Genomic DNA, 11203 nt, shown 5'->3' on the forward strand with positions numbered 1-11203 from the left:
GTTTATGTTGTCGCTTTGTTGCGCACGTTACAAATCTGGGCCACACGTATACGTATCGACAGGAGGAGGTCCCACACGAAGTCAGAGACTGAAGGAGGGATCTGTGATAAGTCCGGACTTAAGTATATACATTCAGTGTGTATAAGTAACACGAAAAATACAAGTCGGAATATTAATTACTTAATAAGTTATCATAAAAGTTTAGCGGTAAGTCGATAGTTGTGCTTAACCATATTCGTACTGCAACGTTTCTTCAGGTTCGTTAAGGAGTGGACATAGAATGAGGAAGCTGGATGCAGTCAATTAGTTTAAGAGGAAGATTTTCGTTGATGAAATGCGCATTTTTATATTCATAGTGAGAGGCCTTTGCCCTGCAGTGGGCTTAACCAGGCTGATGATGATGATGATGATGATATTTATAGTGAATTCCAATTTCAGATTCGGAGTGGCCGATGAACTCTGTGCCGAAGCAATCCGCTAGGGCGGCGGCCCACAGTATGAAAACTGCGATAAGAGAACTAGCAACGTTGAATATATTGCACACATGATATTTAGTAATAGTATAAGCATAGACATTGGCAATTTTAGCAGGACACTGAATTCCGGGGCTACCCAACAGCATTAGAACATAACGGCTCATCCCTGCTTGAAAAGGCGCTGAAAAGTGCTCGTTAACGTAGCACGTGTCTCAGTTAGAGAAGGCAAAATTTCAAGAGAGTATATCCTGGAGAGGGATTTCTCCAAACTGTTACTACAGTTTCGCACGCAGCATCGCACAGAACACGAACTTACATTAGCTACTAGTGCTACTACTACTACTACTACTACTACTACTACTATTACTAGTTAGTAGTAGTAGTAGTAGTAGTAGTAGCGCCACTTTGGTTGCTACTACTACTACTACTAGTACTACTACTACTACTACTACTACTACTACTACTACTACTAGATTAACGTTCCTGCTCACTGGGAAAAAAGTCGACAGAGGTCGCCACTCTCTATGCGGATTGCACGCCTCCAACATCATCCGCAAATCCGCGCGCTATCAAACCGTAGCGCGGCGACGGCTGCCGCTTATCTGTCGACCAGTGTGCAGGAAGTTCCGCGTGCTTGCGCCAGCGACGGAAAGTGTAGCGCCCCTGTTGCCGCCTTGACTAGGTTCCACGGCCCGACCGGGCAGCATATATCTATAGCGCTCGTGATTAGATTTCGGGTGTGTGCGAGCAGAAGCCCACGCCAGGCAGTTTGAGCCTGGGGCCGTTGCAAACGCACCGGTGACACCCTCCCAAGGACAGCGACCGTCCTCGTAAAGCGAGCGCCTCTGATCAGCCGAAGGCGGTAAGTCCTTTACAAGTTTCTCGCGTATAGCCTCGTTTTTCGAACGACGCGAAACAGGCAGCAGAAGAATAACGAGACAGACACACGAACTGCGTGTATTCCCCTCTAGGGTGCGGTCTGTTTTCGCGCTGTTGAGATATAATGTATGCAGACGTAGTACACATTTGCGCCCTGAGCACTTTGAGCGTTGCGCTGCTCGAATGCTTGTGAATGGGTGTAAAAGAAGGATAGCGAGAAGCTTGCTCCCACAGCGGATGTGGAAGCCACATCCCGACACATTGAAACTCGCAGACTCTGCGATATTAGAGAGTTTCGTTTGGGAGGGCGCAAGACGCTTGAGTCTCTGCAAAGCCCAAGCAAACTGTGTTCTTGCGTGCGCAAACCACTTGCGTTCCCTCACCTAGAACTCTATTTTTTATATTTTTCCCCCACAGCGCGTCTTTGGAATGGTAGATGTTTGTAACTCAGTAGTGCGCAGCAAGGAAGACCGACTTTGCCAGCGACGAAATTGTGAATTTAATGACCTTCCTGGGTTGTGATAGTGGTTTTCCTGTAGTTCACATTTATTATCTTGCACTCGCTTTCCCCGGCACCTTGCAGGCATCTTTCAACTTGAGCTACCTTTCTGTTACACGTGATTCCTTTTTGCTCATTTTGTTCCTTGCCTTTTCTGGGAGCGTGTCATGCCAGTGGCAGCTCGCTTGAAACGTCCGTCGTGGTTTGGTTTCTCTGTGCTGCCGTCTGACAGACTATGCGCACATCTGGACTAGGTTGTGAAAAAAAGCTGTGTGATACCATCATTTCTGAAGTGTTCGATGGTTTCCCTAACGAGATATCATATTCGCAATCCAAATTCCAGCTTCGCACTGCCGTACCTGATGTGCTTATCAGTGCCTTGATGAGCACTGATAAGCACATCAATTTTTTTTAACTCTCAACATTGTGCACTTGTATAGATCGTAGAATACCTTTTAATTAAATGCAAGCCACACGTCATAAGGAGAGTGCTAAATGTAGTCACACCTACTGACGCTCTCGTTTTTTTTTCTTTTTGTTAGCATTAGAGGATATGTCAGTATTTCTGAAGTACCCGTTTCAGCGACGAAAAAGTTCTTTGTCGTCATGTATTTATCAATGCCACGTCAACCTTTTCTTTATTTTAGAGATGAGCAAGGTTCGCCTAAGCGGTTCGTATGGCTGTCGACAGCACGAAAACAATACGGCGGCGCGGACTTCTCGCATCTTTCCTTATCGTACGTACAGTCGGTTCCTCGTCTGTTCTGTCGTCGATAAAGAGAAGAAAAAAAAAATCCCGGAACTCGACACTACGTTTCAGAAAAGAGCCGATAGCCAGATCGCAAAACTTACCTGGCTTTTCTATTCAAGTCCGAGAAGAGAGATAGTGCGTTGGAATGCTATTGTGTCACTCTAACGAAACGAAATTCAGAACCGAGGGACTCAATCTTACTTTTTTTTTTCACTGAGGACCAGCACAAGCATAGCAAAAGCGTCTCTTTGTTTTACTGAAGTACAGAATTCGTCGTGGATGACGGGTAAATTTTATTATCACCCTCCTGTTCCAAATAGAGAAGATAAGTGAAAGACAACTTGACGCCAATGGGAGCCGCACCCGCAACCCTCTCATTATGCGTGCGATGTTAAAGCAATCGAGCTACGGCAACGGCCGTCTTTCCGATTGTTTTCTAAGAATATATTTGTGTATACCCTTGCAATATTTTAATTAAAATTGAGCGGGCGTCTACCGCAGAGCGTGTCAAGATCTTAATTTCTTGTGCTACGCGGTTCTCTTTAGGCGTGCTTTTGTTTTCCGCGATAAACCATCGCGCACCGCCACAAACACGGTAGACAGTACCTTCAGCGATACAGTGGTTATCTGTAAAAACGTGAACGAGTTGACCGAGCTTATCATTGAAGCACAGCGCATAGCCATCTATGGTGACGCTTGCATCAGCAAACCATCGAGCTCATTATCGAGAAAATAGTTTCAATATGTGTGCATGGCCTGTGTTCTTATCGCAAGATAGGTCCCAACTATGGCGCGATACACGTTGTAAGTGTGCTCCCAGCACGCGTTCTGCTACGCACCTAGTGGAGCTTATATGCGTGTTTTCATCCCGCAGGCAAACTTGTTGAAAGTTACCGCCATGCATGTGTGTATTCTGTGTCACTCTTTCGCCCAGTGTCAGTGGCGCTGCACCTAAGGCCCTCAGTGTGTCATGCCAACAAGCCCAATGTGCAGCCTTAGTAAACTTCATTTCTCTCTTTCTTTGATCTAAAAGGTATCCCACCCACCGTCAGGAAGACCCATCGGAAGTGTGAGCACGAGTAAAAGGGGGCAGGAGGTCGAGAGCCAGGTGGTGCCAGCGGACACCAACGGAGGTAGGTAGGAAATTAGGCAAAATAGCTTATTGGTGTAGCCCACCACCCCGATTCAAAGGGGACGCTCATAGCATCAATTGATCCATCCATCCATCCGGAGGCCAAGAGCTGCGACAGCCGCAAGCCTTCCGGAAGCCGTGATGGCGGCCCAGGACGGAACTACGTTCACTGCGGACAGCGTGGACAGCCTGTTCGAGTGTCCCGTGTGCTCGGACACCGTACTGCCGCCCATCCTGCAGTGTCGCAACGGCCACCTGCTATGCTCAAACTGCAGAAAAAACGTCACAAGTTGTCCCGTCTGCCGAAGTGCGCTGGGTGAGTGGATTGCGCCGACTGTGGTCCCGCTGACATTAGACAGTTCTGGAATGTCCGGTATTCTGGTAAACACGGGGGAACTTGGCGTTTTGCCGGATGGACCGTGCAGGTCGCTCACGTTTGCACCCACCCGATCTATACCTGCATTTAGCGGAATATCGGACACACTAAAAACTATTTTAGCCCGAAAGAGAGGCTAGAGCACTCTCATAATGTGTAGAAAAGCTGTGTGCGTAGGTATAGCTGATACACTTCATAGTCGTCTGCTGCCATCGCTGCCGTGCTAGGTCTAAACATCCTCGCAATATCGCGTGGCATAGGAAAATTACAAAGGATATGCGATCTCATGCGCATTCATCACGGTTTGGCAGTAGACAGTATCAGATTACGCGCGAGCGCGACCAGGGAGTGCACCCGCTATACCAACAAACTACGCCAGCCTGCTAGCCGCTCGCTTGAGTGTTCTGCGTGTACCGTGCGGCTCAAACGTTCGTTTTCACTGTCGTAAACCTAGCACATATCGAGTGCGAAATCAAGGCAAGGACCGAGCTCGTAACATATAAACGGAACTCGTCTTCATTTCACGATCATTAATGTTTGTCCCTCCAATATGAACCAACTATCTAGCAGCGAGTAATGTTATGCACTGCGATAAATACAAAAGATTTCACTCTCATTCACGTCTCGTGCGCTGCAAAAACGTGCAGCAATAAGCTCGGTCAAAAAAACTGCTCGACTTGCTTGCTGGAACCAGGATGGTTAAGGACCACCGAGGCTGGAGCGTACCGGGAAATGTTTGCGTACAAAATCGGCTGTGCGCTATCGCAAATATAGTTACACTCCCGGCACTCGGAGGCCGTCGACGAGCCTCCAACCCACGGATCAGTACAGGTTTCAACTTTGCAGTCCACGTCGAACCTTTGGTGTCCCGGAGGTGCCAGCGAAAGTGTGCTGAATAATGGCACGTTGTTTGCACTTCGCACTTGAGCAAATGCTAGTGGGCGCACATTCTGGACCGTACCTTTGGACGAGGTTTGATCCGCAAGGCACAGCGCACAGATACGTGGCTGCTTCCGGCCGTGTTTCAGCCGCTAACTGAACTAGGAGCAGGCTTACAAAGGCGCCTGCTAAGCTTCCAGCGGCGGCTTCATCCCGATGCGAATCGAGCACAATAATCCCCACGTTTTCAGACTTTGCTAGATAAGCAAGAACTCTCCAGGCAGACGGAAAGATGTCGTAGTTTCGCCCGAAAGGCGAACCATCGATTATAAGACAGCCATACGAAGTAAGGATAGCAGTTTTATCGGCCGTAAAAACGTGCAAACATTCGCTTACTGACTAAATTTAACAAGAATGGCGTCATGCGCACACAGGCAAACGTGAACACGCGTCACTAGACGAGTGCGAACACTCGCTGTCAGAACGCTGGCGTAAGGAAGTGCGGCAGCAGCAGCGAGCGAATTTCCTTTCGTGCTGCCTCTCGCTTCAGCGCGAACTAAGCGGCGTGAACACAGCGCACACGAACGCATCAGCCCTAGCAGCGCCTAGAATCTGTGCAGTACCTACAGCAGATCGCTTTCAAGATGGGTCCTCCTGCTACCTTGCGGGCGGTGGAATACGGCGCGCTTCCTTCCCGCATTCCCCCCCTTGCACGCGCGAGAACGACCCACCATCCTTCTCTGATAACCCTTGCACGCTTTCTCTCGCACCCACAGTGTAGGGCGCGCGGCCACGATGTTATCATAGTTGGGCATTATACGGCACTTCGAACTTTATCATGGCGACTGCGGAAATGCGCCTGGAGTACGCATATAATTCAAAATTATCTAAAGTGCAAATTATTCATTCTGCAGCCGTAACTTACTCGGCTTTCTGCATGTACCTCATGAATGAAACGATTCCTGCGATGAAACCTTCGCTATAGTGTGCGTATCCGCGCAATTTCTGCGCAGGCGATATCCGCAACCTCATCTTGGAAAAACTGTCCGAGAAGGCCAGGTTCCCGTGCAAGTTCAAGGTCATGGGTTGCCCGTCGAGGCTATCTGCAGCTGACAAGCTAAGACACCAAGAGAACTGCGATTTCAGGTCAGTTTTTCGTTGCTGTTGTTGTTTCTTCTTGTAGGACATGGTATTTATTTACCTCTAAAAGTAAACCAGAGGACAAAATTCGTATTAGCCTGGCAACAATTATGAACATTACCTTCATGCCCTCAGGAAAAGCAGACCCATGTATTACTGCAGTGGGAACGTGTGTTAGGGGTTGTTTGCTTAAGCCGCTTGCGCACACTGGCGGGAACATGTTCAATTTGTCAACGAAATGTTACTAAGGACTGTGACGCACCAACTGAGGAAAACGCAACGTTGCTGAACCTGTTTTGAATGAGCGCTAAAAAGCAACGCTCGATTAAGCTAGACGTTCGCGGTGTGCCTGTCCATTAAGTTGACGATGTTTACTCTATGGCGTAAGGATCACCGACTCGCGAAGAAAATCGCCGATTTTAGGCACGGCACAAATATTCTGCAACTCAAATCTCCCGAGAAGGAACGGGATCATTTACTTACGTGTAGAATCCGGGAACTTGTGCCTCTTTTTTGTTGGACAGTCCGCCACGCACAAAAGGTGCTGCAATGCTGCAAATACGAGTAAACTATTTGGTTAACGGCGTGGACAGTGACATGTTCAACGTAAAGTTGGCGATACAGAAACGGCACCTACGTAGGAGAGGCGCATTAGAAGACAAGCCAGCGATGGAACAGCGAAGAATGAAATCAATTTAACGATAATACAAAGCACCGTGGATAATACAAAGCACCGTGGCTGTTCCAAGCCACATTATGATGTTTAAGAACCCGGTGCCTTGGGAGAAAACTTGACGAACGCCTATTTTCTAGTGAAGAAAACTGAAACAGCTGGCTCACATTTTTTAGCCATGGAGAGTTTACTGGTACGAAGAAAGCAGTGGACTAATCGAGTCAGAATCAATTAGTACGGCAATTACGTAATTAGCAATTATTCAGTGAACTATCGACAATTGATAACTCCCTACAGCACATCATAAACGCTAGTAGTAGGCTGTTTATTGCGTTTTCACGGCTTAAATAAGTTTTTAAGCATCATATTCAGCGTATCAAAAATGATACGACGGGCTTTGCAGGGTTAACACTTACCGTAGGTATTATGAGCCGATAATATAAGCGCCAAAGAAAGGTAACCATAACAAGCTCTACGCCATCCTCCACCGTCCCGTTTAAAAAGGCCGCATATAAGCGTCCGTCCATCCATCGGCCGGATCCATAGTTCCGAAAGCTATGTGTGAAATGCCATATAAGTGATTTGCGCAGCTTGAAAATTCGTGTTCTCTTTCAAATTGGGAACTATTCGAAAAGGAACGACATTGTACTCGGGAGAGTTGATGCCCGATTTTACAAAATGGCGGCAGCCAGCCTGTGTTTCGCTTGCGGAATCTTGTCGCCCATGTCATCTCGGTACACTTGGACGCTCTGGATATCCTGAAGCGCTGATAATCTCTCTCTAGCTTGACATGATCCGTGTTCTCTTTTATTTGTTTATTCAGGCCGTTTCGGTGCCCGTACCCAAGCCGCCAATGCGAGTGGCACGGATGGCCGCACGAAGTAAGGACGCACCTTGTCAGTTCGCACCAACATGTTTCGACGTTCCAAGGTAAGATAGCGCGCCACTCAAGTACTGCGTATATAAGGGGGAAATGGGGTGGGGGGGGGAGGTGGAATGTTATGTTGATCAAACGCACGTTTCGGAATGAATCAATGGGACGCGAAGCTTTCGTGATCCGGTTAATTAAATGATACGCCCTCCTAAGACCCCTCGTATAATATATTGCACATTGCGTTCAATTTATCAAAATTATCTCTGAAACTAATATTCAAAATATTCATCCTTCATATAGCTTCGTGGAAGTGTAGCTGTAAGGAACTCATTTACTTACATTCTGTTCGTCCGTTTTCTAGAAATCTTACACAAAATTTATCTAGACCTGTGTTGCCGCAGACGGCGGTGTTTCCGATTCCTCGAGACTGTGTCAAAATCGAGAACGCAGCAGCATGACAATGTACTACACGTAGTTCCATCTTCGTCTCTGCCTTTAGGCAATGAAGTGCAGTTTTTTCCGTGGCAAACATGCGCATACGGTTACTTCTTCCGCGTACCTAGAGATGCATATATTTTCGCATCTAAGCATGGTGTTTAAATACGAAAACTCCCTTTTGCGTCGGCATCGTACCAGTGGACAATGAAAATCGGCTCGGGGAGCGATTATGTCTCATAGGTCTATTCACATCTCAGGAGGATATAAAACTGTTAATCTTTATTCAGGTTTATTCTGAAAGTGCGTGGATATGTGGCTTCCGAGATGTATCCATTGCGATCTCGGAGGCCACGGTGGCAATCGCGCAGTGATCGCAGTAGCGGAGCGAGTCAATTTCATTTCCCGACGTCATGACGCATTCACTTCCAGTGTAATGAAGCGGATTGTAGGAGTGGATATTAAGGTAGATTGTTAAGGGCGTCTCAACGCTTGCCACTACCTTTTTCTGCTAATCAGAGGGTTTGGACCTTCACTTACAGCAAAATTGCAGTACTCCTTAAGGGTCAGTGTACTTCAGGGTCCGTACTTTACGTTTAGACCGTGTGTACCTTTGCTTCATTAAAACTTCATTCTGGGCGAGTTGGTGCATACTTGACATAAAAATTGTTACAGCGCAAACACATGCAACCACAAAGTATCAAGGACGGGACAAAAGCGCTTGTGTCCCGTCCTTGATACTTTGTGGTTGCATGTGTTTGCGCTGTAACAATTTTTATGTCAAGTATGCACCAACTCGCCCAGAAAGAAGTTTAAATGAAGTACCTTTCTTGCACCGCTTGTGTCCCGTCCTTGATACTTTGTGGTTGCATGTGTTTGCGCTGCAACAATTTTTATGTCATGTACCTTTACTGACCGCTGCACAAATGGTTTCTTCGCGAAGTGTCTGTAAAGAAAACCCGTAAACACCATATGAACGCGCGGGGGTTCGATATGAAAGCCCACATTTTCCCGCATGTCATATGGGGGCATACCCATGTGATACGTAGGAACATAGGTGTTTATATAGTGTCTCCATAGGTTCGTGTCTTATGGGACTTTCCCCATATGACAAATGGGGACCCACAGGTTTTGATACGGACGCCATATGTCCATATGGGGATCGTATGCGACATGCTAATGCCTTCGCTATTGCGTAATGTCTAATTTTAAGTCTGTCTAAAGAAAAATTACCTGCACGATGAAAGCTTCTGCAAGTAAAGAGTGGCTTGTTGTTCCATTTAGTGTTTGTATATGGCGCCTCTCTGTTCTTTGTTTGATATCATATGCCATATATTTTTACAATATCGATGTACCGTCCCCCTCCCTCACACAATACTTGAAACAGATGCCTGTGAGGAACATGCAAATAAATAAAATATAATTCCCCGCTATGATCTACTGGAAATCAAAGGTTTTTATACAGGCCCCCATATGTTAATTCGGAGGATCACATGGGACATGCCCCTTACGATATATGGGGGACATGCGGGGTGTTACATACAGGACCTCGATACGTTAAAGTGGCACTATTGGACATTGGATACCCGTGAATTCATTTCCTTCTCGACGAGTGTGTCTCACGATTTATGCGCAGGCGAGGAGATGATGCTGCGCGTGAACGCCAACGGCGCAGACGCCATCGCCTACTGGGTCCGGCTTCAGCTCTGCTTCGACCGCGAGTTCATGGTGGTCCTGCGCAGAACGTCGATAGGCGAAGAGCTGTGGCAGTTCTGCGCCGTCATGCAGACGCTCGGCCCGGGCGAGGCGTCGGGCAGGTTCGCGTACCACATGGACTACAACGGGCTCGATGGCGGGCGCGCCCACGAGGGCATGCCGCTCGCCATCGAGGACAGCGTCGAGGTTGCCATGGACAACGGCGACTGCCTCCATTTCGAGATAAGCAACGATCAGATGCAGGTCTGCGATGGAATACTGCGCATCAAGTCGACCGTGAGGGACCTCTTGTGAGTGTCTCATCTCTCCCAGCTGCGTGATCCACCTTTCTGCTCTCGCGAGTGAATTCCGTGTGAAGTGCAACGAGCGATGAAGGCGCGGTGTGTGACGCGACACTGCGATTGCTGGTGCAACGGTGGGATGTGATGGACGCAACGGTGTGCATGTCGTCGATGCAAAGTGGTTGCATGAATATTTAGCTTTTTTATGTATATTTCGTGTTTTATGACGTTTAACAAACCTCAAATAAAGTGCCTGCAGTTAGGGGAAGGCCCAAAGATGGCGTGTCAAAGGCCGTGTTATACTTGATTCCTGCATTTGGATTTCGGATGCACGCGGATACCATCATACGTGGCATTTCAACTATGCGTGCGACGTAGACGCCATGGCCTCCTATATTGTGGGCTGGTGTCAAGGTTCAGCCGACAAATCTTTCTTCGTGGAATGTGTTGCAGCTTCCTTTGCAGAAGAAAAAAAACTGATTGTTTTTGTTGCGAGTTTACCACGTAGTCCTTTCGATTGCCCTAACAAAAACGCAGGGAGAGAAGGAAATGTTCCTCGAGATGGCTTGTTCTTGGCAAGTTGGTTGATACTTGGTGAACCCATTACAGCGCGAATAAAGCCAACACAAATGACGTGACACTGAACATAGAAATTGCTTCTTTTGAAGCAACTAAATCATTGCGCGTAGGTGACCTTCTCGCTACCAGAAGCGCAGTGCTTGTTATATCCTCCCTGCGAGAGAACATTCTTTATTTTCTTTTAAACCTCAAGGGCCTCAACACGCGGCCGTACACTAAGGTTACCATAATTAGCATTACGTTCGGATTGGAATCTCTGAGTAAAAATGAGACTAGTTGTTCCGTTCCCTGCTAAGAATGAAGTGTGTGCTCACGCAAAGGTGTGCATTAACCAGCATAACGGTTCGTTGGTACACCGAAATTCAGCAAGCGTGTTGACGGATAATTGTCGCTACTGAAGTTTCCACTCAAATCTACTTTTATCTACTTGAATGTAAACTGAAATCCACATTTTGATATTGATCTGCATTGGCAAAACGATTGGATATGTATTGGTTCGTGTCTTGCCCTGGG

At 47.3% G+C, this 11203-nt stretch overlaps 1 protein-coding gene across 3 annotated transcripts; it reads left to right on the forward strand.

The window, feature by feature from the left end:
* The first annotated feature begins 1053 nt into the window (after nt 1-1053).
* On the forward strand, nt 1054-10387 carry LOC142560447 (E3 ubiquitin-protein ligase Siah1-like). 3 transcript variants are annotated; one of them, XM_075672568.1, is made up of 6 exons: nt 1054-1338; nt 3639-3742; nt 3839-4053; nt 6006-6138; nt 7629-7735; nt 9751-10387. In XM_075672568.1, exons 3-6 carry the CDS (start codon nt 3879-3881, stop codon nt 10122-10124), a joined length of 789 nt encoding a protein of 262 aa, XP_075528683.1. In that variant the 5' UTR covers nt 1054-1338; nt 3639-3742; nt 3839-3878; the 3' UTR covers nt 10125-10387. The 3 variants fall into 3 exon arrangements, with proteins under 3 accessions (XP_075528683.1, XP_075528682.1, XP_075528681.1); XM_075672567.1 differs by having other exon boundaries at nt 1055-1338; nt 3639-3738; nt 3797-4053; XM_075672566.1 differs by having other exon boundaries at nt 1055-1338; nt 3639-3738.
* The last annotated feature ends 816 nt before the right edge of the window (nt 10388-11203 follow it).

The sequence above is a fragment of the Dermacentor variabilis genome, chromosome 10 (assembly GCF_050947875.1).
Source record: "Dermacentor variabilis isolate Ectoservices chromosome 10, ASM5094787v1, whole genome shotgun sequence".
Taxonomy (NCBI): Eukaryota; Metazoa; Arthropoda; class Arachnida; order Ixodida; family Ixodidae; genus Dermacentor; species Dermacentor variabilis.

What these genes read in the sequence shown, in the direction of transcription:
- LOC142560447 (XM_075672568.1), top strand. Translation starts at nt 3,879, where the DNA reads ATGGCGGCCCAGGACGGAACTACGTTCACTGCGGACAGCGTGGACAGC. An exon ending in CGTCTGCCGAAGTGCGCTGG is followed by an intron (nt 4,054 to 6,005) that starts GTGAGTGGATTG and finishes ATTTCTGCGCAG; the next exon opens with GCGATATCCGCAACCTCATC. An exon ending in CAAGAGAACTGCGATTTCAG is followed by an intron (nt 6,139 to 7,628) that starts GTCAGTTTTTCG and finishes TTGTTTATTCAG; the next exon opens with GCCGTTTCGGTGCCCGTACC.